Genomic DNA, 27,338 nt, shown 5'->3' on the forward strand with positions numbered 1-27,338 from the left:
CACGAGTTTTTTTTCATTGCGAAGAATCAAATTTGAATTTGATCAAAGATAATTTGTTTTGACAATAATTCTTTCTGCTAAGATGGTTCATTGGTAGAAACGAGTTAGATTGTTGGCAAAGGAGCCCGTTTGCGTTGCTCCGTCTTTTTTTTCTTCTTTATCTCTCTCTCTTTTTTATGAAAAAAAAAGAGTTATCTGTTTTTTTTTACTGCTGTTGAATTAGGCCAGTTTTGCTTAAAAGGCTTAATTAACTCTCGCAGATCATCCACATAAGCACTTCCTTTTCCTGAATCGCAACGTGCTGTTGATAAAATAACCGGTTGTTTGTTAATGCTTGCAGAAAGTAGAAATTTCATTTCTTTCTTTTTTTGCATATGAATTTTATTACCCGGAAATTAAGAGACCTTCTTGAGAGCTATTTACCTGTGTTGCAAAATAGTTTTAGATTTCTTATCAAAGGTAGGTCATTAACGTTGAACTTTACAACATAATCTTATCTCTTGCGGTCTGATGTGAATCTAATTTATTGTGACAAATGTTTTGACGTCGGACACCACTTATCAGGACAGCAGCGCCAAGAAAGACGCAGATTAAAAAAATCGTTTCATATTTTAATTCAAAATTTCGCAAAGGCTGAATGTGTTTAAAGTCTTTACGGCGCCATACCTCGACTTTGGCATAATTTATGGAAACAGCGTTGAGTCTCAAATCGGTGGAAACCTATAATTAAATAATTTGCGGTCGGGTTTTCCAGTTCTCTGTCCGAGAAAATTTTGGTGATTTCACGTTGACGTTTTGCGGAGAACGGCAAAGAAATGTACAAAGTTATAAAACGCATGCGCTCAGCTGTTGTTTTGCCTGTTGGATCTTTTGTTTTGCCACGTCCTTAGTCGCCGTCGAGATTTCCTTCAGGACGTTATGTTCACATTTGAGCCACAGAAACTTTTTGGCACGTAATTGTTGTCAAATGGTTAAAAAGAAAGATGCTGAGAACAAAGAAAAATTTTGACTAGTGGAGTTATTATTAATTCCTCAGAGCTAAAATAATTGGAAATACATGTTAGAAGGCGCAGGTAACTGATATTCAGATCTTGGAGTAAGATTGACTTATTTTTCAATATATGACGGTTTGCGGTCAAGTGGACTGGGGAAGAAAAAAAGATTCGTTTTTCTCCTTCAACTCTGCCATGGAAAAACTTAAGGATACTTGTTGGTGTAAATGTAGCAAAAATTATTTAGTTGTATCTTTAGTGCACCCAGCTCTCAAGGTCATAGAGCAGAACAGACATACCAACCATGTTGACTGCAAACTCGTTTGGACGGATGACTTACGGAAGTGTTTTGCCTTCCAAAGAGTGAGAGGGTGTACTAAACGCACTTTCAAGCGGAGTTTGGTGTGGGGCGGAGGTTGAAGGGCAATGCCACGCTTGGGCATGTTTCATTTTGCTGTTATTCTCATTTGATTGCTATTCTAAACGTATGAAATTAAAATTAGTTCCTCTGTTGCCTTATTCATATTAGTGCTGTAATGTTAAATTTCCGTTCTGATGATTGCTGGATGGAAAATGGATGGTCCCAATCGTTTCAAAGATTTCCGTGTGCGAAACCTTGGACTAATTGGATCAATATCAGTATCTGGGCAATTGTCCACCTACCCCTCCCCTAACTCAACAACAGTCAATTGACAACAAGTTAAGATTAATGTGGGGTTAGGGGAGGGGTGGGTGGGCAGTTGCCAAGATACTGATATTGATCCGAATAATTAAATGTCTGTTATTTCCTAATCCTGTTACGAACACACATCAGATTTAAGGTTGATCCATTTTGGCTTACACTTAATTAAAGGGCAGGTCCCGACTGCGCCATGAAAATAACTTTACAAGTTGCTGAAGAGGGGTCGAACACTGCCGGTTCAATGAGCGCTTTTGCCATTTGACGAAACAAACTGACTAGACAGACCAATAAGTAAGAGAATGACCTCTTTGTAAATTGGAAAGTTTCCATGAATTTTCAGAAAAATAGAGACGATTTAGAAATTCACATATCTGGCCGCACAATTCTGATCTACTTATGAATTCTCTTAGTGTTCAGTGATTTTTTATGTTAAAATATCTGCGACTAGGCTAAAAACCCTAAATTCTTTCGCTGAAGAGGAATAAGTAACCTTAATCCCATTGCCAACAAATTCCTCTGCTATATTACTTACATAGTGCAGTCGTGAATCGTGATTACAAAAACATTGAAAAGCAGATTAGACGAAATATTGTGTGATTATACTTTTAGGCAAGCCTCCTTGGAAAAAATTTGAAATTATTTAAATTCCACGAAAGTTTTCCAATTCTAACAAGGAGCTCTTCGGCACCGAAGAGTCCAGGCACCTTGTTTTAAAATTTTTCTCGTCTCTCTTCTGGCTCCGGATGGACTCAGTGCTTAAACTTAATTTCATCAGAAAGAGAGGTACTTAAGATCTCTCGAGCGTGGTGCTCACTAAACACAATACATCAACATTAAGTAACCAGGACTGACAGAAATCCATAAATGATCTATTTATAATCGGTTTGTCAATATAAGCTTAACAACTTCACGGAATTTTTGCCAAAAGTAGTGCCTAACCTCAGAGCGTCTACTAACAGGATTTCAAATGAATATTGCCGCTATGCAAGACTATCGAGAGCAAGAATACAAAATATCTGACCTTGTAAACTTGCATGCATATTTCTTGTAGATTAAATGGCTTGCCTTACACGTAGTAAAATAAAACAAGTTTGTTGTTCTTGCTATCTGTGACAGGTAACGTATAGCTTGCGTGCATGGTGTGTGATTTTCAGCATGCCCACAGATATTTCTGATAGTAGTTAGGTAAAGCTTGAACCACCTAGGTAGAGTTTAAAAGGTTCGTGAATATTATTTATAAATGCCACCCAAACTTCAGTGTTCCTAAGGCTGTTGTCAATGAATTTTTTGAATGTGCAAAGGATTGTAAAGGCCCTGATATTGTGATTCATAACTTGCAAAATAATTCTTTAGATTAAGCTCCATCTCAAGTATAAATGAATGAAAGTCTAAATTTAGTGGATGTAAACGCCCATAGATTAGTATGTCTTTTAAAACACAAATTATGTTGGTGAGACTGTGGTCAGATGGGACCTGAAAAAAACTGCTTAGGCTATAATATTTACAAACAACTGTATGCTTAGAGGAGTTTTTATCCTTTTTTTAAATCATAGTTCATGATTCAACTTTTATTGCACTGTTTGTCGTGAAACCTTTGAGACAGTAGCAGGCTAAGGGTCACGTCCCATTCATAAAAGCAGACAGTCGAAGACGACATCTGATAAACGTGTCATTGAGTGTGGTCTTAAGTTAAGATTGTTTATATGACACTAAAAATATTGCATGTCAATAGATTTGTCTGGCCGTAAAAAAAAGGGTAAAACACTTCAACCCACTTAAATTGAGGAAAGGCTTATTTAGCGCAGTCTGTCATCGACACATTAATTAGTGTATTTGGTAAACGAAACAGACACATTGCAGAAATCATTTCCCATAGGAGTTCTTTTAGCGGCAATAACAAAAGATTTTTTAGAAGCCTTCTGGAGCCCCAATTATTTATGTTATTAGTTTAAATTGATGTATTCATTCGTGAATGAAAACATAAGGATAAACCGCAAACCCAGAGACGTGAGAAAATTCGAACCACATAATTGCTTTTGAAATGTCTGTCTGGGGGTAACTTACATAAAGGCGTGTTCTCGGGGGTGTGCGTTAAATGTGTGCGGGAGAATTGTGTGGCGTCCTTACACCAAATGTTGCAATTACGAGCGTATACGTTTCTAATTGGTCGACAGACGGAACGATTCGTTGACGTAATTATTGCAATTGCGAAAAAAAGCAAAAAGATGTGAAGCCGTTAAAATTAAAATTGTTTCTGGATTTGATCCTGTTCCAAGGTATTGTTGGTAACTAAATACTTTAGCTAAACCAGTGAAAAGTAAAGAGGGATTTAACATTCTTTATCTTAAGCCTTGAGGTTATCTCTGTGTTTATCGCAAAACAACACTCTACCACGCGGGATATCATTGTCTTTTGGACCTTTGGATATTTATGTAGACCTTGTTATGACTGGTTCGGTACACCTCCAGTGGCATAACGTGTCATTTTTTCTAATCAAAAGTGGACATTGGCTTGCTTTTTCAACCAAAAAAAGTAAAGAAATTAACTGATCCAGCTCGTATTAAATCTTGTGTCGTGTTAAGACCTCTTAACATAACTTGGACTAAGCCCAAACGGAGGTTACATTTCCCCGACGAATTAGTAGATGCTCGCTGTGAGCTCCAATTACTTCTGAGTGCGATAAGGGTTTCAACTATTTCTGTGGAAATTTTTTGTAATCCCGCATGTTCTGGCCTGGTTATCTACCTGATGAATTTGAGTATTTGAGGGTAGTTGATTATTTGGTAGGGGGGGAGCGGGGGGGGAGGGGGGGGAGGGGGAAGGAGCAACAAAAGACACCTCTTCTCTTCAACTTTCAGACCACCTCCCCCTCGCTCTCCCCTTTCCCTCAGGCCAGGACTAAAAAAAATGCAGGACTACAACATTTTGTGTTCGCCACTTAAAAGAGTTGCCAGCTTTTTGAAAATATTTTCTTGCAGGACTCGCTCAATCACAGAAAAAATCGCATCGAGTTTTATCAAAGCCGTGTATTTATTGCGCAGTACCAGGAGGCTATTACCGAAAAATCTTCTGGCAGTACGTAATTACAGAATATAATATAATCCGTTTTTCTCCATAAGTACTCCTTATGCATGGCTCTGTAACCCGGTTACTGCTACCCCAGTGAATTCCAATGTTGTCCCTCTTAATGTTTCTTTTGCAAGCAATGCTTGCTGTTGCTTTCATTCCGTGTTTATTCTTGAAAAAGAAAAGAGAGAACAAAAATTAATCAAAATTCTACACCATTCGATACCAACTGCTTTTCACCATTTTTCAATGAGGTTTTTCAAAGCAATTTTTTACGTGGGTAGAAGAGTTTTCATTTTTCCGGATGACCCGGCTTCTTTGGTAGGCTTACCACAAGCAATTCCTTCAGAAAATGGACCTATTCGCGGGTGTTGTGAACTTTGAATTCTGGATTTTATTTTATTATTATCTTTTTTAGGTTCGTAATCTATACGCACATAGTTTTGTGGTGGTATTATTAGTAGATGCCGTAGAAATTTAACGGAAAAAGAAGTATATTAAAAAAAGGCTTTCAAGATTCGAGAATCTTAGTACCTCTACCTCAGCGTGGTTTATTCAGCTCTGTTCTCCCAAAGTCTTAACATTAGTTTTTCTTCTTAGCATCTATGCCATTGCATTGAGTTTAAGGGTGCAATGATTTATTGTGGGTATGCCATTGTGTGTACATTGCATTGGACACGGAAGTGAGGGGCAGTTACTTGCTTAAGTGTACCGGTAAGTGGAACACAAATGGAAGGGTTTGGATTACAGGGCAGATCATCCCTGATTAAAATCTTGTTGAGGAAATTTCCCCCAGGCTTTAACACAAAACCTACCACAGACTTTGTCCTTAATTTCACTCAGTTCCGCTGCTAACTGATCAAAGCTTTCTACAGCGATTACATTTCCATTGGAACCGGCTATATCATGTAAGGTTGCTATGTTGATGCCAGTTCCAATACCCACTGCAACGGTGTACAGATCTGCAACCTGAAGATTAAAGAAAATAACGATGACAAAAAATACTGATAATGGTAATATCTTTCCTCCCCGACATAACTGCGCCCTGTGATTGGACTAGATAACTTGCACCATCCTTTCGACCAATCAGATGAAAGACTAAAACAAACTGCAATCGAAACCTCGTCTCCTTCGTTTCCCGCACCTCAGGCAGTGTACGAATTTACTTTGAGGCTAAAATCACACGATCTACCACTCTACCCTCTTCGTGCACACTTCCTGGGGTGTGGGAAAACGCAGGCGACCAAATTTCGGTTGCTGTTGGTTTTGGTCTTGCATCTGATTGCCGAGAGGATGGCACAAGTTATCAAGACCTGTCAAAGGACGAACAAGCTGTACCTTGGGGTCCTGGTAAAACTCAGTTGCGAAAATCTTGAAATCCCTGGGTTGTTTTGTAGGTTTTCCATCCGTGAGTACAATCATGACATTTGGTTTATCTGGTCTGTCTCCTCCAGATGGCGAGAAAAGCTGATCTCTGGCTGCCTGCATAGCCAGATCAGTGCGCGTCTGAAACTCCAATGTACGTGGCATGTCTTTTATTTTTTCTTTTAGTTGCTCTTTGCTGAAACGAGCTTCCTCAGCAAACGTGAACTCAACGTGGGCTCTCCTATTGAACGTAACTAAACCAAAATGATCTTTGTCTGGGGCCGGCTCAAACTTGTCCACGAGGTCAACCAGTGAATCGATTACTTTATGAAGATTGGCGATCTTGACACTTTTTGATTTGTCCAACACGATGCCAACATCGAGACCAGCCGAGCAGGGCGGAGCTTTTTAAAAATAAGAAGCAAATTTAGCTGCTCTTTTTTGGGTCTTTCAGAGAGTCAGTAGGTCATTGACTTGGAGCGTCAGTTTGTGAATCAATTACTCGATATGTCAGTCACGGCAGTCAGGCAGTCATTCGGTCAGACAGTCAGACGGTCAATCAGCTAATCAGTCCGTCGGTCAGTCAGTCAGTCGGCGCCAGGATAACGTCTTTGTGTTTGTTCGTGCTTTTCGCTTTTTGCTTAGTTTATTTTACCCTTTCTTGTTTCTTTAGTTAATTAGCCATATATTTTGTTTCACAAGTTAGGTTTTATTTTGCATTTTGCTAAGAGATTATAATCTCTGGGATTTTTAAACTTTTGCTTGATCAATTATTTTCATTGAATTCATGTTTTATTTCTGTGTCGGTTAAAAACTAGTTAGGGGCCGCGTGAATCAGTCACAATCATTTTTTACGCGCTTCGATCGCTTTTCTTTACTCTATATCGTGCTTTTTATCGATTCGCTTGGTTTCGTTTTGTCGATGAAATGAAATAATAGCGTAAAGCCGTTTGGAACTACATCGTCTTTCGGGTTTTCCGTCGGTGAGTCAGTGGATCAGCAACTAAGAGAGAAAGAGTCAGTATTCCCTCAGTCAGTAAGGCAACTGATCGAGTTTGTCGATCAAGACGTCAGTCAGTCAGACAGACTGTCGGACAACATGCCAGTGTACCTCCTGCATGATTTCTATCAAATCTAATGTCAGTCATACAGCATAATCATATAAATTATGTAACAAAACATGAAATCGGTCAAAACCGCTTTTGAACAGGACTTACGACATGCAGATTTGTTGCACTCTTGGATATCGTTTGCAGGACCCAAAACGTTGCAGTCCTTTCCACCGTATTGTGGGGAGGGATTGATGCATTCTCGTGATCGATTCCTTGATCCTCTGCCACAAGTCACAGAACATTCGGACCATTTGGACCATGCCGTGTAATTTCCATCAATTGCTTTTGAATAAAAGTAACCAATTAAATCATATCAGTGTAAATTAGTAGATATCAGGGAAGATAATTTGTTTTCATCAACTGAGTTGATGATGCGTGTAAATTGGCCACCATAAAGAGTTTCGACGTCTCGAGTACCTTTTAACTGCCATCTCTTGTTTGACAAAATAGAGTCGCAAATGAGGTACGATTTAGGGGTTTGTCTTCAAAATTTGTTTCCCCTTGTCCCAAAAACGATAAGCACGGTCTTTCCCCGACCACTATTGCTCTCCTGGAATTTGTCAAGTCTAACGAATGACTTTGCCATGTGAGTCAGTCAAAATTCACTTACGACACGGGTTTTTATTGCATTCTTTCGTTTCATCGGCTGGTCCCACATCCTCGCAGCTTTTCCCGTCGTATTGTGGGGTTGGATTAGTGCAGCTTCTTGATCGATTCTGGACACCGCTACCACATGTGACGCCACAGTCAGACCACTCTGTCCACTGTGTATAGTTGCCGTCGATTGCTGTAAGAGATGACATCATCTCGTTGCCAAACCTTCTGCGCGTTTTATCTCTCTTTTTGTCATAAAATCGTACGTTCGTTTGTTAACGTATAAGCATGCATGAACAGTACCCCATGAGTTTATCACTGACAACATAACTTGAAATTGAAATACGTTAGTTGTTTCAGCTTTAATACAAATGCAGCAGTGTATGCTTTCAAATTTTGATAACAGCTCTTATAACAGTTTTAAATGGTTCACTGTTCAAATAATCGATCTTTAGCATATAAGCTGGGGGTAGAATTTACTTGTCCAAAGTGTTGAGAAAAACTGCAAGATGGGCTATAAAATTTATTGATAATAATTAGAAATGCCTTTTTTGAGACTAAGAACAATGTGTCTTCGTAATTGGACAAATTTTTCAACAAAAGGTTTCATTCCCTGTCTTTGTATATCGCAAGTGGAGTCATATTGGTTACTCACGGCAGGGGTCTGGGTTACAAATTTGCGAATCAACAGCCGAGCCTAATTCGGAACAGTTCCTCCCACCATGCTTTGGAGGGGGACTGGTGCAGGTTCTTAGACGGCTTTGTTGTCCTCCTCCACAAGTGGCGCTACATTCTGACCAGTCAGACCAACTGGTGTAATTGCCGTCAATTGCTGGAAAGAAAAAGAAAAAACAGTGTCCAGAATCAGTGGCTATCGAAAGAAAGTACACATGATTTGTAACCAGTGTCTGGTTCGAGGGAAACAGTTAGTTTTGCTCGGTTTCCCGAGAATCTCAAACACACGATGTTCCTGTCTACAGTGTACATCTTGCAGGAAGCAGCTCAGTTTGTCAAATGTATTTAGAGTAGGGAAAACCCCAATAACAATTACTGTTTTTCTTTACCGAAGTGAGCGGGTTAAGATGTTTTCCTGTTATAAAAGCAACCACTGATTAAAAAGTGGTAATTCCTTACTCATCAAAGAGAGATAGTTTTATACGAAAAATTGGAACAATGATAGTTCCAATTTTTTGTATAAAATTATGTCAAGGCTTATATGCCGACGAATAAACTATTGCAAAATATGCCCGTCCCATTGTGCTCGTAAAATGCTTGAAATTTGCTCACTGGAATGCCAAAAAGTTGCTAAAAAATTGCAAAAAATCCAAAAAGTTGCTAGCTAAATTTTAAAAATTGCTACCGAAATTTGTCGATATTTTTTTATAAATGTCAATTAAAAGCTTTGTTTTTCGTTCTCCACAATAAATGCTAACATCTGTCGTGGAAAATAGCTTGAAATTTAGCTGCATAGAGTTGCTCGCAAATATGGACGAAATTTAAGGATATTCTTAAGTCTGAAGGAACAAAACACATGGTCAATAGTGTTCAAAAGGTTGGTAACTATTTAATAAATTCGTATAAATTGAAGTTTTTTTTTTACAAATTAAATCGTTTACTTTTTCGTGCTTGATATAAGGCAAAAATTACCCGAGGTTGTTAGAAACGCAAAAAGTTTCGCCAAACGCCAAACTTTGCTCATAAGTTGCCGGGCAAAATAGGGACAGGCCTATCTGCTAACTAAAAAAGAAGTTAGCAAACTAAAAAAAAAAAGCCAACAAACAGACAAAACAACACACCCAAACAGACGTGGTTGAGTACTCACGACATTTTTCCGAACCGCATGATTGTGTCTCCATTGCTAGGCCCAGGCCTTCACAGTCTCTTCCACCGTATTGTGAAGTAGGATTGGTGCAGTTCCTTGTTCTTGTTTGTAAACCTCCACCACATGAAGCACTGCATTCGGACCACTCTGACCACTCGGTGTAATTACCATCGATTGCTACTCAAAATAAAACAGGATCAAGATCAGTCATTTGATAACAAGTTAGGTGGTTAATGTTGGGTTAGGGGAGGGTAGGAGTGCAATTGCTCAGAGAATGATAATGATCACTGAGACACAAACTCGATAAAGACTGTAGAGGAGACTGCTGTAGTCTCGTCCGTCGATTGATAAACTTTTAAAGTATTACCAATATCACGGTTATGAACATTTATAATATGAAAGTTTAATCACAAGAAAAAAAGTCATCTAAAGCAGATATCATGATCAGTGTTTAAACGCCTTTCAATTCATACGTAAGTGTTTTAAAGCTCGTGATCATTTTCGCGGAAAAGATCACTGCTTGTGAAGTGAAAAGATGCTCTAACTACTCACGGCAGGGGTCTGGGTTACACTCTTGCGTTTTATTAGCTGGTCCCAAGCCCTCACAATTCTTCCCACCGTGCGAAGGAGAGGGATTTGTGCAAGTTCTTGTGCGGCTCTGTTCCCCTCCTCCACAAGTGACGCTACATTTTGACCAGTCCGACCATTTAGTGTAGTTACCATCAATTGCTAACGAAAAAATACAATTCTTAGAGACTGGTCTATTTTTATCGCCGGAGAGGTGGGGAGGGGGGTTGGCGAATGGAGGATTCTGGGAGAGATGGTAATGGTAATGGCAACTTTATTTATACACGGTAAATCCTTCAGGATATATTATAAAATGATACAAGATCAACTAATTATCCCTGACTAAACTAACTAACCTAAACTAACTAAACCTAAACTAACTAAACCTAAACTAACTAAACCTAAACTACATACTAAAAGCTGCTGATGGGAGAGATAACAGATCGCATGCTTTTCAGGGGGGAAGGGAGGGGGTATCAATCGTCAACAGAGTGTAAAGAGGAAGCTAGTGAGGGGGAGGGGGGGTTGGATACGAATATGACAGAGCCTGAGGTAGGGATGTTATCGTGACACGACCAAATTCCTTCAACTCTACCCTTCTTCCCCCTCCAGGCAATAAATAAGGACCCGTCTCTTAACGACTATTTTAAGAAACAAGAATATTCTGAAGAAAGAGATTTTACAATATTCATTGTTGTTAAATAGATGTATAAACCTGGTAAAGAGTCACAATCAAAAATCATTCATCATCATGACCTTTCAAATGATGCTTTGCTTATCTTCTTCAAGCAAAGCGAAAGCTGATATGCCCGTTGAAGCACCTCAAGAGTAAATCAAACAAGAGAAGCATGTGTACACAGTTTAGTACTTACGGCATTTTTCCGAGCCGCATGACTGTGTCTCGACAGCGGGGCCCAGGCCTTCACAGTCTTTTCCTTCGTATTGCGGAAGGGGATTGGTGCAGTTTCTCGTTCGTGTTTGTAAACCTCCGCCGCATGTAGCACTACAGTCGGACCATTCAGACCACTCGGAAAAATTACCATCGATTGCTACTCGAAGTAAAAGAAAAAAAGACGCTTTTTAAAGATGTGGGTACATTTTCTCAGCTAAAATTGATCGTTAAATTTAACTTACATCCATATGGTATTATAATCGCGTGTGAACATGAGTAGTTACGAATATAAAAATGTCTTTACTCTAATTCGTCGTTTTCAATAAACTATTCCCCTGCTTATTATAGGTGATCTCGTTGTCCAAAGTTGATCCAATTGTTCATCTTCCTCATCCAAAACGTATGCTCTGGGCACAGGCCTGTGAAATGCCTGCAAGGAACATTCCCTAAAAGCAATCTTCCCAATCTTATTCACTCTCTGAATATCTATTAGGTCTCTTTAGTAAACTATGATGACCTACTCACGGCAGGGGTCTGGGTTACAAGCCTGTGTGTCATTAGCTGGTCCCAGCCCTTCGCAATTGTTTCCACCGTTTTTCGGTGGGGGATTGGTGCACGTTCTTGAACGGCTATGTACTCCACCCCCACAGATGACGTTACATTCAGACCATTCGGACCATTTAGTATAGTTACCGTCAATGGCTGATAAAAAAGGGAAAGTAACAACATCAGAAAATAAACTGGCCTCAAGATATATGGTTTTCGCTTTAAAAAAGCAGAGGTATAGCATAAGATTCGAGTCACTGTCCACTCGGAAAAGGGCTCGTTAGTATAACTAGGTCAGATTTTCTTCATGATGAATGACTAGACCGGATACTTGCAGCTTAGGTAACTTATTTATTCCCAGACGAGTTTTAAATTTTGAGAATTTTTTTTATTCTAGATACTCAACCGATCAGTAGTTTATGCTCAAGCAGGCATTATTAAAAAAATATGCGTCTTCGAGTTGGTGTGTGAAGGGAAACTTGAAAGCTCGAAAATAGCGTGCTTTGTTCGTAAGGACATACTCCCTAAAATTACCTCATGTGATATTCATAACCTTAGGCAAGAATCGTTTGTCTTGTAACTTTGCCAATGGGAATGTACCAATGATAAGATTCAGGTAAAACTCGCTCATTTTGAAAGGCGAAGGTTAAATGAATTTTCAGACGGAACCCTTCGTGTTATTTTTTCTGCTGAGAGCTGCTTCAGTAGCGATCATATCTCAAATCAGTGTTTGACATGGGGTTGGTTAGTGAAGAATCGATCTTTCTTGCAAGTAAACTACAATCAAAGATTTGCAGAAAGTAAAGCTTTGTAACAGTTTACTAGAGAAGGTCAAATCATCGCACACTTTCATTGTCAAGTTGCCAAAGTCATTGATACATATAAGAATTGAACGGAAACTCACGGCAAGGGTCTGGGTTACACTGTTGCCTCTGATCAGCAGGTCCCAGTTCATTGCAATCAAGTCCACCGTATTTCGGAGGTGGCCTGGTGCACTGTCTTGTTCGCAGGTGGGAGCCTCCCCCGCAACTCGCACTACATTCAGACCACTCTGTCCATTCTGTATAATTGCCGTCTATTGCTAAATGGAACACGAATCTCTACTAAGAACGCAATGTAACATACTAAGGGACCAGTCAGGGGGTGAAAAATTTTGGGGGTCACATGGTTTTCGGGGGGGAGTGAAGGGGGGGGGGAGGGAGGGAGGTCATAGAGTAATACAGAGCCTTGTGGATGAGTGGATGAGGTAAACTTTTTATCAGTGGAATGACGTCGAGAGCCATAGGCAATTCCTAAAACGATCGAATTTGGCACGCACTTAATCCAACCGCTTGTGAATGGTTTTCCATATGCAAACAGCTTTTTTGAGAGAGACTATCGAAAGAAAAGTGCACGCGACAATCCCAAAAGGTAATATGGGTAGTTTTCAGGTTGTGGTTCCTTTACCTCGGCATTTCAGGGAAATCTGAGAAAACGTCTTTGTAAGGAAAAGGCATCACGGCTTTGGTAAATTTATATTTTGATTTGACTTAAAAAATAATTGATTTCCGAATACCCAGGTCACCAATCAAAATTTTTGCGTGCAATTTTGTCCTTTTTTCGGAAAAATTTTCTCGAAATAGCTGTCTAAGCTAGCGCGCTAACGTCAACTTTTTTCGTAGCCAATGTTTTTTGATTCGCGCGGAGGACTTTTGCCTAAAAAGGGGGAATGCTAGTAGTCTATGGAAACAACATTTCATGGAATAAAAATATCATATGCACACTCCAAGTAATGGTATGTTTCGATCGTTTAATTCTTATCTTGTACGTATTCACTTACGACATGGCTTTAGTCTGCATTTTTGAGTCTCATCAGCGGGTCCTAAGTGCTCTTCTTCACAGTTTTTCCTTCCTGGCCCAGGAGGGGGATTGGTGCAAGTTCTTGAACGTTTTTGTTCTCCAACACCGCAAGTGACGCTGCATTCAGACCACTCTGACCACTGGGTGTAATTAGCATTATCTTGGATTGTCAAAGGAAAGCGAATAATTAATTCACAACTAGATTCCACGTTGTCGTTGGTCTGTTCCTTAATAGATCCAGAAGATGTCAAAATGAGGTAGGAATATCAGAGACACCCGCTTGGTTGCATCTCGTGTGCTACCATTTTGCTCCTTCTACGTTTTGACATCATCTGTGATATTAATTACAAAACAGACCCTCGGCAACATGAAATCTATTTTTCATACAATGAAAAAGCAAAATGTTGCGAATGGTGACGTCATCTATGCGTGTCTCTTAATTCACAATTACAAATTTTGTTCTCTGACACTTACGGCATGACTCAGTATTACATATCTGTAATTCAGCAGCTGGGCCGGCACAATCGAGACCAAGGCCTGATGGGGGAGGATTAGTACAAGTTCTGTTACGGATTCTCATCCCACCACCGCATGAAACTGTGCAGCGTGTGAAGGCACACCACTCACTCCAGCTACCGTCAATATCTGAAGCCAAAAAAACTACAGTCAGTCATCGACATTCGTATCGTCGTTGTCCTCGACACAATCTTATTTGTCTATGTCGTGTTTGTCGCAGTACATCTCCCGCCTCGTCATTGTCATTGTCAAAGCCATAGTCATCGATCGTCAGGATCAGTTTATCTGAGCAAGTGTGCACCTACCCCCCCCCCCCCCCAACCTAAAAATTAACCTTAACTTGTTTTTAGTTGACTGTTGTTCGGTTAGGAAAAGGGTAGGTCACCATCATCCTTGTCTTTGTCGTCAACGACACTATCATAGTTAACAAATCGTCATCCTCTTTGAAAACATCGTCACTGTTGTCATATTGAGCTTGAGAATCTTCGAAATCCTTTGTAATAGTATTTGTCATCGTTGCTATCAAAAAATGACCAACTAAAGTAGATAATTGATTTACCACAGGCACATTCGCCACATGCTCTTGTCTCTGTACTTGGTCCCAAGTGTTCGCAGTTCATTCCACCACAGCAAGGCAAAGGGTTGTTGCATTTTCGCGAGCGACTCTGGATTCCACCTCCTCCACAGCTGATACTGCATTCCGTGAAGTTCGACCATTGAGAATAACCGCCATCAACGGCTAAAATGAATGGTACATGTTAAAAGTGGTACAAAAAAAGTGGAGAAATGGCCGTAAAAGACCAAACTACTTTCTGAAGCAAGGAAAATACAAGTTAAAAGGAATAGTTTTGTCTCTGATTGGTTAAAGAGAGGTTAGTGCGAGTATTTTTTGACCAATCACAGAGTGAAGTAATGCAAAACCAAAGCAGATAAGGTTATTTCGGACCCTCAGTCAAAGATATCTCAATATAAAAATTATTCGTCATTTTTAAATCCCTTCTAAGCCAATCCTAGACTTAAGTTGCCAACCTGAATACTTCTATTTATCAAAAATAAACACACTTACGACAAGGAAATGAGTTGCAAGATTTGGTGTCCGTGTCTGCTCCCAAGTCATTACAGTTTTTCCCTCCGTTTTTAGGTTCTGGATTATTGCACGATCGCTTTCGAATCCTCAAACCTTCTCCACAAGTAGCACTGCATTCAGAAAACTCACTCCAATCGGAATAACCACCATCTAAAGCAGCACCTACACGTGTAACAAAAAAAACAACAACAACATCAACAACAATAGAAACTAATAACAACAAATAACTTAAATAAAAAAAAGGCTTTCTGACATGCACTGCACAGACATCCAAGGTCTCATTATAACAAATTTAATCCAGCCAAATTTTGGACTTCTGAATTGTTTATTTCTTTTTTATAATAGGTTTTTGTTTGGAATTTGGAGCCGACCTGGCCAATTCCAATTTGATATTCCAACTGTGTTAAACTAACTGACCAAAAGAGACTTTTTTACCCTCATTGTAAAATCAAGCACACCAGATTTGAAAAGGATGCTTGTAGGCATAATAATTTTAAAAAATAAAATCTATGGCACCAAAAACTCGTGTTCAATTTCGTGTAACCCAACCGAAATAAAGCGAAAGTTGAAAGGAATTTTTTTCGTTTTTTAATTCCATAGATATTTGCAGTGCAATGTTCCCCTGAAACAAATAATGTAAAAAGGAACTTGAGCTATGAGAGGCATCCATACTATATCATGTGAGTTCATAGCTACCTTCAGAATCTCCTCGGACTGCAAAAAGAAAAGGAAAAAAGAGAACATTATTTAGTTACGTTTAGCATAATAGGAAAAAAAGCGCTAATAAAATTAGAAGCTCGCTTTTAGCCAAATAGAATAGATGACGTGTTTGAAATGAACTTCCTAATTTCAATCGTATTGCCGGGAAGCACACAGCTTTGATCAATCGAGCTGAGCACATTAAGGGCTCTACTGAGTAGTACCAAGCGATTATGAAATATCTTTAAAGTTATACAGACTTTTCCTTTCGGTTCCAAATAAAGCCGGACGAGGGTCAGTTGGCTTATTTTCAAGTATTCGTAACAAATCTTTGCAATTGGCAGGAATGATAAATTACCTTTGACTCTGGCGTTTATTGATATTTTATCTCACCTGTAACGACGATGAGAAATAACCCAGTTAGGTGAAACAAAACATCCATGATTGACGAATGCTAAAAAAGAAGAAGATTCGCAAATTTCAGCTTAGCTTCTCGTTTTGTCAACTTTTTGTTCCCCAAAGCTCAAAGTTATAAGAATTTTGCCGTTGGATCCTTGATATTTTGCCTTTCTTTGGTCTATTTAGTATAGGTAATCACATGATTTCGAGTGCAATTTGGTGTAAATAAGCACGAGTAAATTTTTCAAAGACTGAAAAATTTAGAAGTGTCTTTACACCAAATTGCAAGAGAATCATGTTATTACTTGTTAATAATGTGCACAAAAAAAACATCGCAGAAAGTCGACAAAGACGTAATTTTGAAAGCGTGCGCGCACTATTTGTAATTTGCATTCGTGTTACAACTTTGCGCTTGTGTTACATGAGAGTGCATCCGTTTTCAGCCATCAGAAGCGCGTAATTTTTTCAGGAACATAATTACGTATATGTGGTTAACTCTTTAGCTTCTAAGAGTGACTGGCTTCTTGTTTCTAAAGGGTAAAGGTTAGAGTTGGGGTTGAATCAAATGTAAAGTTCATGAGAACAACGGAAATTGTCAGCAATTCAAGAAGCTCCTGATTGTCAAATAAAGTCTCCTTATCACAGTGTGGAGAATATGAATACTGATGCTAGAGGATGAAGGATTAAAGAGTATCGGAAATGGCATTAGAAATAGAAGTTTCTAGGGGCCGGTTTCTTGAGGCAGAATATTTCTCTAATATAATTAGATAAATAATTAGGAAAAAAAAAAAAACAAGCCAACGTTGAAATCTTCAATCGTTCAGTTAAACATCGGCGAATTAAGTAACAACTGAACGTTTCCTTAACGAAAACAGAATTATTTTAAAGCTGTGAGGTATGATATGCAAGTACGGTTTCGTAAGAAACTGACTCTTTCGCGGCGGAATGTATGTCTTGACGATGGATAGGGTTTCCTTGGTAACTGAGCTGAAGTTTGCAGCCTAGCACAAAGTAGGCTACCGCCTGAAGGTTTTAATTCATTTACTAATTGCATGTCAACAGATCCCCCCTAAAGCAACAGTCAGCTTGTCCAGTGTGACTCGAGCTAAAAACCATACCAACATTGTAATGGGTAATGAAAAAACCTTGAATAGGTTAACTTTTTTATCAATAGCATTTTTTTGCAAGAGAAACTGGATATCCTTGAGATAGGATTAATATAGTCAGTTTCGTCAGATCATTGTAACTACGTGTCAGTAATTTGTTTACAGTGTCATTTTCAAGCTGAAAGTTCCATTTTGTTTTTTATAATTAATTTTTGTCACTGCCCTTAGATCTTTTAGAATATTATCAATCAGGAAGTGCCAGCAAAAATAGAAGTGATAATTGAACCCAGATTATATCACTGACACAGAAGAATAGGTGATTTTTCAATTCTGTATGTTCAGTCTTTTTTCGAAGAAACCCAATCAAATTTTGAAATTTAACTTGTTTGTTTAAACAAAAAATTGGAGGCATCCTGTTGAGTGGAGAATGTTTTCTGATAAGTAAGAACGAAATGAGTTTTGGGGTTGAGGTCGTTCCAGGGACATTTGTATGTGAGAGATTTTCACCCACAATAATTTACACATCGCGACGATTAGAAAGACGCATCGTTCTTTTTCAACACATGACGCCGAGTTTTACGCGAGGATTCTGCTTAGCTATTCCAAATCCTTCTGATATCATGAAGGTACTTCAAAAATCACCTTAAACTATACTCAATTTCTACAATTTAGCGGCAGAATTTCGTGGATGAAAAAATGTGCACCAGGTTTTTAAGGATCGTTGGAAATGTCTAATTCGAATTTCATAAGAAGTCGAAATTATTATATTGATAATAATTAATTTCCCAATAGATCCAGCACGAAATTTGTACATTAGTATACTTTTGCCTAAACGGTAAGATTTTTTAAAACAAGCACTGCGTTTTGAACATAATCCTGCTTTGTTTTGAACAGTACTCTCAGCATGTATAAAGAACTATCCTATCTCTCCTTAATTTCATACCTTTCCTTGCTGCGATGATCAAAATATGATTGATTCCTTATCGCTAGACCAGGCCGTCGTTATGGCGGTTTTATATTAAATTAACGCTTCTCCCGAGTTCGCAGTAAAGAGACAGTTGTGTAATGGTGTAGCAAAAATACTTCCTTTGCGCCGATCAAAATAAGATCAAGGTTATCTTACGCCACCAATTAAAATGAGAGCAATAATTATATGCATGTTGCGTCAAATTTAACCTAATTTTGGAGACAAACAGGGGCATTTTTTAGGAAGGCAAAGTAGCAACAATGGAAACAAGTTTGCAATCATGCGCTACGGAAACTATTTTCTTTGACTCACTTTCTCAACCGACATCATTTATGTACCATATTTTTTCATGGTTCTTTAAGAACTCAAGATTAATCTTTCGCCACGCAATTTTAAACTTATATCTGAAACGTCCACTAGGAAAAACGCTCAAACCTTAACATTTACCTAGTTCGCATTCATTACTTGTAGATTCAAATTTTTACTCTCTAATTTAATTTCTTTTTTTTTTTATTTGTTTACTTTTTTTATACCAGCCATGTTTGAGACCGCGAATGATCATTAATTTTTTTGGACCCAGAACCTCACAAAGGAAAATCTTTGATCAGCGAGTTCCATGACCTTTTTTCATGCGTGGAAAATTTGTCCCTTTTTCGTCATTGTTATTAGCAGTAAAATTGCGGGAAGTATCTGTCACTAATGAATCTCCTTAAGGTTGATTTTTTTATGCCTTTTCACTTTTCGGTAAGGTGTTTCTGCGGCTAAATAAACTTTCGCGAAAGTATGTTGTGATAGAGGTGAATTTGTTTGCCAGGGTGTTCTTTTGAAGGGGAACACCAAACTTATGCGAAGTTGTTCACTATCTCAAGTGCAGTAATTCAATACAATATTTTTCCTGATAACACACTTTTTCTTCACCGGCTTCCGTTATGTTAAGCAAGAAATTTGTACTTCAAAAAGCAGTTAAAAGCCTTGCTTAAAGTCACCTTTGTGGGGGGGAACATTATGGAAATAACAAAAGCAATCGGGACACTTTTCCGGTGAGAAAAATGATAGTGGTATGGCTTGATGAAGGGGATATATCATAGGAAGCTTCGGAAAAGCTTTCTAGATCTATTTTTAAAATGACATAAGGGAATCAGGGTTGCAATTCTATCTCACACTGTCAAAACTTTTCCCCCCAGAGATATCACCCTGGGAATCCGTGAAAGGTTTCATATGAACCGACTGCTACCACAAGTTTGCGGGATAGTAGCTTCGCTTCCGCAAAATGCAACAAAATCATCGATCGGAAACATAAAAAGACCTTTTTAAGGGGGACATCTAGAAATCGCTGAGTTTGTTCCATGCCATACAGTACGCGTTTGCTCTGTTACTTTGCGAAGCGCACGACGTCTGTTTCTTTTTTCTTTTCAATAGACACTTAAGAAAGCTTGATTTGGAGACACTTAGTCCAGAGCGAGCCCCTTGTGTCTCATATGTTTCATGCTCCGATGGCTGGTAAACGACTCTGTTACTCTAACTTATAATGAAATTTACAACGCTCTGGGACACGTGAAGATTCCTTCAATGCGTATTAAAATTAAATGACCCTATCGGCAATCAGAAAGTTGTAAAGGTTTAAGGGTGCGATGTCATGAAATTTCGGCTGACGATGATTTTGTTCGACTGGAGCCCACTTGTTGTTGTGCAAATGTTGCAAATGCCTGAAAACAACCCACAAAGATTGGATAACGTATCCCTCAATGAAAAAAAAATTGAGAAAAGACTTTTTCAAAGTTGTTGACTGACAAACTAATGGGCTGAGTGAATGAGTGTCTTAATGGCTGACTGATTGATCAATGTTTTGATTGATTATTGATTCAAATGCGTTTATCGCTCGTTGATGACCAGCTAATTAGCGTTAATCGATAATCTTTTTCATCAAACAACAGCTTTTTACAATTTCTTAGCTCTGATCTCTCAGATTTTAGCTCATACTCCTGTTAAACTCTCGATTCGTTATCGATTTGTGTGAACAAAACAAGCCCTCTAAACGTCTTGGCACTATTCCATGACCCAGATTCTCAAGCGCAAGACCTGAAAGCGATCCCAGCCTAGACCCAGACAAGAACATTTGCGGTGGTCTGAGAGCTTCTGTTTTTTAAAAAAACCAGAACGAACGCCTATGATTTATTTTCCATGTAACACATCACCAAAAGTGCTGTGGAACACACGAAAGAGTTTTTAAAAGTGCTCTCTGATTTAAGATGACCATGTTAGCAAAGATAACACTATATACAGTGATTTTGGTTCACCTAGTTTTAATCTGTCGTGGTGGGGATCAGTCCGACTTCGAGCACGTAGGTAGGTGATCTATATCACGTAAATTTTTACGAAGCTAGAATTACCTCTGCGTCTTCATATTAAGTTCAGACGTCGAATATTGCAGACTGATGAACTTCATTACGACAAACCGTTGAAAAATTGCCAGCACATGACTGAATGCTGCGTTGAACATGTAAGAGACCTTTCTCACCATGGCGGTGATGGCGAAAAAATAAGCGTAAATATGGGCTTGCACGTGTACCAGATAACATGGCACATTCAAGAGAACACAATTCACACAAGAGGATATATTTAATCGCTGTCTTCTTCATACAAACCATATGAAATCACTACCTTCTGTGCATTTAACGGGAAGGTAAGTCCAAAGGGCAAATTTTCAATCGGAACTGTTTTGACGCCGCCAGACGCAGTGAATCATCCGCCAAGTTCGTCGAGACAATTATGAGTTCGTTATTTTAAAACATTTGCTCGAAACAGAGGCAAAAATTTATTTGCAAAACTTATTTTTTAATAAATAAAGATGATAAGTATCCGTGCGCAGAACGCTTCTAGGAAAACACTTAACCCCATAAATTCTTGAAATGACTGACGAAGAGGGGAAAATTTTTGGCTTGTTCTTTGAATTAAGAAGCGTGCTCTGCGCTATGTCACGAGCACACTCAACACTGATGATTTTAAAAGCAAATATCCTGTTTTCTGAACGATGCCCAGAATGTAATTTCTCGTCTCTATATCAATACATTTTCAAAAAAAAAAAAGTTGATTAGACGAACATGTAAACATGAAAATGTTTTCCTGATATAAAACTGAATTCTCTCTGAATTTTCCTGTAACCTTTATTTATCTCCCATCCTCCCCATTTGAATGTTGCCTGGTTTTACGAAATGATCACAAATTTCTGGTAACATTGTTCAAGGGGAAAGGGAGGACTTGCAAGCGACCTATTATAATATTTATATTATAATAGGTTGTGAATAGGTTGTATAATATATCATGAGATAATATTTATTATGTCGAATGAATGTTTTTCGCCCACCCAGGAGGGGAGGTGTGCCAACTACTTTTGTTACTCATTGGCTCACGGCAGCCTCCTGCGCAGCTATTCTCAGAATTGTCACGCAACGCTTCTCCTCAGCTAACGTTGACTAAGGAGCGTTGCGTGACGAATTTGAGAACGGCTGCGAAGGAGACTAGGGTCAAGGGTACTTCTAATTAAGAAAGACCTAAACCTATTTCTTCCTTGAAAACAATTTTCAATAACCATTATTTTTATTTAGCTTGAAGTATATTTTATCTTTGATAATATGGTATAAGAATAAAGGATTGATGTGCAACATCATTACATTGACTGTTCCCGTTTTTATTTTTTTCCTTCAATATTTCTCACAAAAATAAACTTTTCACAGAATTAGAGAACAATTGTATTTATCACCTGGGGTCAATGAGGTGATCAAGTTAAATTTTAATTATTCGGATGTTAACGAAGTTACGTTGACTTGTCACAATTTATTTATTTTCATTTCATTAGTCACCGAGGAATACTGGAACGAAGTTGAAGAACAAGACAATCAAGGCAACGAAGGTAAACCAAAGGTAGAATAAATCAAGAAATATTATCGCCTTGAGGTTTTGAATTGTAACATTTTAGGTCTCAAGGGAATTCCTAGCTTAATCTTTTGCAAATTATGCGAACATATGCATGTGAAAAAGGGGAAATTTGAAAGAAATTGTTCTCTAGAGTATTATCACGTGAAATAAAAGCGGTAAAAAAAGTGATGTATGGATTTCCGGAATAGACGAGTCTCAAAAATGTTCCAGTATATCTAAAATCAAAGGGTACGTTTTGTCTAATAGTGTTACTAAGGTAAAGAATTTTGACTAAAGCTGGCAGCTGCTTAACGAATTATTTTTCTCGAGTCTTCTCCGCTGATTACTTGATGTACTGCAATTTTGTTAAAATATGTTTTTGTTGGCAGAAACAATCTGTTGGTTCAACGATAGAATCCTAAGAGTTGGTGAAAAACTGAGCAACAATTGTGTTTGCAGGAAGTCTGGTTATATTGTGTGCCCGTAGCGTTTAAAGGTACATACGAAAAACTTTACACAATTGAAATGTGACCTGACCAGTTATATGTGCTCTTGCTTGGTGTAGAAGACACAGTTGACGTTGAACAATAGAGAAAAAAAAGGAAAAAGAGCGAGGAAAACAATGAAACCACTAGCCTAGGTTAATGAAGCGTTGATGTCTCGACACTAGGAGGGAGTGACAGAAAATTTAGCTTCCTTTTAGCGGGAGATGGGAAAGCCTACCTGAAATTGTAATTATATCTAATGAACGTTGTCTAAAAAGCCATTCTATTCTATGGACGTGTAGCATGTGTCTTAACTGCACAAATATCGGAAGGGTAATCAGATTATTTTTGATAACATTTTGGAATACACACGACGAATCTTGGTTTAAGAAAGGATCAATTATTTTCGCCAAAGCCGTGCTTTACGCAATTTAAGATCCATTATACTTTTATGTTACACTTCACTGAAGTGAACTTAACAGGCTTATCTAACAACGTACTTTGATTTTATATTCATGCATTGTTTTTCATCTTAATTCCACAGCAACGGCTGGCGTTCAGTCAGGATAAACCTTCGAAAAATGAAACGAGGAAGAAATAAACTCTATTGTAGTTAGCTTTAAAGACGCGAATTACTTAAAACATGAAAGACGATGGTGCGACTAGAAATTCAGCCTGACTTGACGAGTTTTCTTTCAAACTGACATTTGAAGGCTACCTAATTTCATTTTTGGAAGTAATAAACACTATTAAAAAAAAAACAACAACAACAACAACACTGTCGCTTGGCAGGAGCTTAGACGAATCACAAGATTCTTTCTGCATGCCGTGATTTTTTTCGTAAATCTAAACTTTTTTTATACTGTGGCGAATAAAGGAATCGTATATTATATTCCGGAGTCGTATGTTGTATATTTATTTTGATAATTTAAAACCACTGTTTATCTGATTTATCGATTTAATTGTTAATTTTGCCTTCGGTCGTTTCATCTTTGGTCTCAGATTTACATTTTCTAATATCAAAACTTTAAAATATTTCCTTAGTTATGAGAGATACCGCTGAATAGGTTTTACCGAGTTGTCACCCACTGGATATTATACATTTAGCTAAAGTTAGTTGGCGAGTTTCGATCCGCTGAATTTCTCAGTCTGCTTGATATTCTACTAGTTTTTGTAAATCATTTTGTGTCGTAGCGACTTCTCATCAAAATTTACAAATCTTTTGGCTCAAGCGATCTTTTTTTTATTTTATTTACTACAAAAAATCTTGAAGACAATTTTTGTTTAGTTTTTTTTTGTCACTTCAGGCCACCAATAGGGTAGTGCAGGAGGCTTTGGTCCTCTGACGTCATTGACTATGGAGCATACACACGAGCGACTCTTTTTCTTTTGTGATCTAACCAAATCATTCCCACAATGCAAATCACAGCCAGTACAAGTAAAGGAAGGACTGCTGGTATGGTGGCATCTGAAATAAACCAAAGGATTTTCAATAAAAGGAATTTTCTTACGCATTGTTAAATCTGGGTGAATAAGTTTACCGAGTAAAAACCATGCACCTTCAAAATTGTTAGCAAAAAGGAAAATAAATGATGTCAAAATTAGTAAAGGCAATCATAAAAGTAAAGATGAAGATGATAATTATGATTAGGATCAGTATTATTATCATTATATTTATTATCTAATCATTTTTATTTGAGTTTTCACCGAGGTCCTGATTTCAAAAAGGTTGAAAAAGAAGGCTAGAGAGAAGTCGAAGTTTAGATGATGAAGATTAACAGAAAACAATGTTAAGACCATTAAAACGTGGATTAAACAAAAGTTTCCAACGGGAAAACTGACTTTTAGAATTATTTCTGAAGTCAAGATGCTATCTGAGCTCCTCAACCTTCAACACACTAACATCAGCATTCATGTTCTCTATATGCTTTCTTCACAGTACCTATGACACTGGCAAGAAGAACTTATCGACAGTCAGGAGATTCTTTTGCAAAATGGTGATCTTTCTCTCTAATCCCATGACCTCTACATTTGATTCAAGGAATATACTGGAAGGATAAATCAAAAGCCAGGCATTTTTGGGGCTAAAGGTTTTAGATTGGTTTTTATCTTGTTGCAGTCCTCACTGTCAACTTAAGTTCCAAAATCACTTCGCATATTTATATTTGGCGTTTATTAAAAAGCTGAAGAAAACAGTCCGTTGCTATTTTACCTTTTACAATCTTTTGATTGGCTTTCGTTTCTTCTAAGTCATCATCAGTTGTAAGAGGGCCCTGTACCAAAGAGTACAACTTATCCTCATTGTTAGCGTCTCGCTTTTCCCTCGATCCTTTCAAACATCCTTGAGAACATCTGGAATTCAGGTCATCTGAATCACAAATCCTCATTTGGCAATGAAGAAACACAAATGGATGATCAGCAATGAACTTGAATCCTTCGATGGAGAATCTGGATTCTTCAGTTTTAGGAGTTGGAACGAATTTGGTCGTTTTATCGACACAGCATCTACAAAACACCACATGGAAACATTTCAATGAGAAATATTAATCCGTCTCTGATTTGCAAAGGCCTGATATCCAACAAAAATTTTTACTTTTTCTCTTTGGAGATTCTGAGAAGTCGTTGTATACTAAACTTTGTTCAAGGTGTAATTTCAGATCTCATAAAAATCTGTCTGTTTGAAAGGGTGGATTAAATTATTGGAAAAAATAGTTTCGTGTGTGCAGCTTCTTTAATAAGTTAAGTTGTGACTCATCTTACTAGCTGCGAGTATCGTACAAACTCAAACCAGCCTGAATCTATACGACTAGTCACAGCGGCCAAGATTTCCACAGATATATTGTCATGAAGCAAATTGTCTCCAACTTTTTTTCAGTGGCATTAGCTCGTCGCATTGTTTATCCCTTTTAATGACACATGGAACGATAGTATACATCTCACCCGTTCTTGACGAGATAATATTTAGCCGCAAGGTCAGTATTTTTGGAGGAAGTAGCGAAACAATTTTCCACTAAAACCGACAAATTTTTGTCCTCGGATTTTACGGACGCTCGAAAACACAGATCCTGTTTTTGTTTGATTTGCACTGGATAGTCCTCTTCTCTGTATGGTAGGGTGAACCTGGTTAAAAAAAAAAAGAAGAATGTTTAGAGCAACAGAAAATGCGAAAGCAAGCAAATATTTTTTCTTCATTGTTCTTCGATGGAACATCAGCACTTACTACTTTTTGCGCCCTCTTAAGGAAATTTCAACTGACGCTGAAATGTGGAACAATGGAAGTTTGTTGCTCCAGGTTTTAGTGAATTATTTCGAACCCGAGTATGATAGAGTAGAGAGCTCAAAATGCTTCAAGACAAACTCCCTATTTGGTCTCCCACGATGCATTGTTACCTAAGTACACAGTTCATGCAAGCTTACTTTTTATCTGCAAACATGTCTAGATTTAGTGAAAAGTTTCCTTTCCCATCTTCGTCGACAACCAGTTTCCTGATGTCAGGTTTGTATCCAACAGATATTGCATCACCGCTGGATTTGAAATAGCAACTGAAAGGAATCTCAATCTCGCGAACTCTGGTTACCATAGCGTCACCTTCCACTGGTATTTCCAAAACTGTGTTACTATAGACAACGGCGCCCTTTCTGAACGTGGCAGTCGTGCCACAATCGGTGAAAGCTGTCGTAAGGGTGTAATGGGTATTTGTTTCCGTAGCAACGCAGTTAAGATCTCGTAGAGTGACATGCTCACGGCTTAACCCAAGAAGGAGGGTTTTGGGTAGTGTGATTGACATGTGGTTTTTAAAACACTTGACGTCAACATCATCGGCTATGGAAAAAAAAAAAGGAGACAGAGCATTCTTTGCAGCCCTTTTTAGGCGAGCTGAGAGCTTTCGGCAATCTCAAAACTTTTATGGCACGGCTAAAAAATTAGCTTTTACCCTGTGACCTATGGTATTTTAACATAGATTTTTACATGCAAATATATATTTATTTTTTTATCCAGTATAAATTTCTTAACTATTTAGGGAAGATGTGATTTTTTTTATCCATTTCATTGTAATATTAAAGTATATTCTACGCATCGTAATGTAAAGTGCATTACATCATGATCATATACCCATGTATTTTGCGTTATATAAATAATAAAGTTGTATGTTCTATATTATTAAAATGAATCTCAATTTTTCCCTAAAATTAATTCATAATGAACAACCTGCGGAGGTGATACCAATTTTCTTACCTACACAAGTTCGACGATCGGGTGCTAAATTCAGTTCAGGATCTGGGCAAGAGCATGTAAAGCTACCATCAGTGTTAGTGCACCTGTGAGAGCATCCGCCATTTTGTTTTGCGCATTCATTGATATCTGCAGAGCCAAAAGAACGTTAATCATGCGACTACGACAAAGTAGTTCAAATGAATGGTGAACAGAAAATCTAATTTTCCCCTAGTTTGAGAGTGATGAAATACATATTCAGTTTGAAGCAAAACAAAAGCATAACTAACCAATATGGCAGTTGCGTCCAGTGTGCCCACGGGCGCAGCTACAGCGGTAACTGCCAGGGATGTTATCACACTTGGCATTATTTTTACAGGGCTTTTCAGTGACGCATTCATCGATATCTACGAAGACAAAGTCTCTAAGGTGTAAGCACATACACAACGTTTCAGTTCAGTAAATAGGAGTGGC

The 27,338-nt window shown here is 38.2% G+C and overlaps 2 protein-coding genes and 1 long non-coding RNA gene across 3 annotated transcripts in view; 1 reads left to right on the forward strand and 2 right to left on the reverse strand.

Moving 5' to 3' along the window:
• Positions 1-4,777: 4,777 nt before the first annotated feature.
• Positions 4,778-18,361, reverse strand: LOC131773027 (coadhesin-like). The gene is made up of 18 exons (XM_059088993.2): positions 18,228-18,361; positions 16,173-16,233; positions 15,777-15,794; positions 15,060-15,242; positions 14,553-14,732; positions 13,952-14,122; positions 13,458-13,637; positions 12,543-12,719; positions 11,618-11,794; positions 11,073-11,249; positions 10,186-10,362; positions 9,634-9,810; positions 8,467-8,643; positions 7,828-8,004; positions 7,323-7,499; positions 6,079-6,509; positions 5,556-5,709; positions 4,778-4,911 (listed from the first exon to the last, which is right to left on the reverse strand). The coding sequence occupies exons 2-18, from the start codon at positions 16,219-16,221 to the stop codon at positions 4,907-4,909; spliced, it is 2,787 nt and encodes a 928-aa protein (XP_058944976.2). The 5' UTR covers positions 16,222-16,233; positions 18,228-18,361; the 3' UTR covers positions 4,778-4,906.
• Positions 18,362-20,341: 1,980 nt separating this feature from the next.
• On the forward strand, positions 20,342-23,541 carry LOC131773021 (uncharacterized). Its single transcript, XR_009339302.2, has 4 exons — positions 20,342-20,597; positions 22,108-22,161; positions 22,556-22,662; positions 23,196-23,541. It is a non-coding gene; the product is annotated as an uncharacterized lncRNA (long non-coding RNA).
• A 465-nt stretch (positions 23,542-24,006) lies between these two features.
• LOC131773028 (fibrillin-2-like) overlaps positions 24,007-27,338 on the reverse strand; it is a 39,964-nt gene continuing 36,632 nt past the window's right edge. The window contains exons 62-67 of the mRNA XM_066172876.1: positions 27,155-27,275; positions 26,889-27,014; positions 26,069-26,474; positions 25,592-25,771; positions 24,864-25,156; positions 24,007-24,119 (exon numbers count right to left, since the gene is read on the reverse strand). Of these exons, the coding sequence (XP_066028973.1) occupies positions 24,007-24,119; positions 24,864-25,156; positions 25,592-25,771; positions 26,069-26,474; positions 26,889-27,014; positions 27,155-27,275 (1,239 nt within the window). The remainder of the gene's footprint in view (positions 24,120-24,863; positions 25,157-25,591; positions 25,772-26,068; positions 26,475-26,888; positions 27,015-27,154; positions 27,276-27,338) is intronic.

The sequence above is a fragment of the Pocillopora verrucosa genome, chromosome 10, assembly GCF_036669915.1.
Source record: "Pocillopora verrucosa isolate sample1 chromosome 10, ASM3666991v2, whole genome shotgun sequence".
In the NCBI taxonomy this organism is placed as follows: Eukaryota; Metazoa; Cnidaria; class Anthozoa; order Scleractinia; family Pocilloporidae; genus Pocillopora; species Pocillopora verrucosa.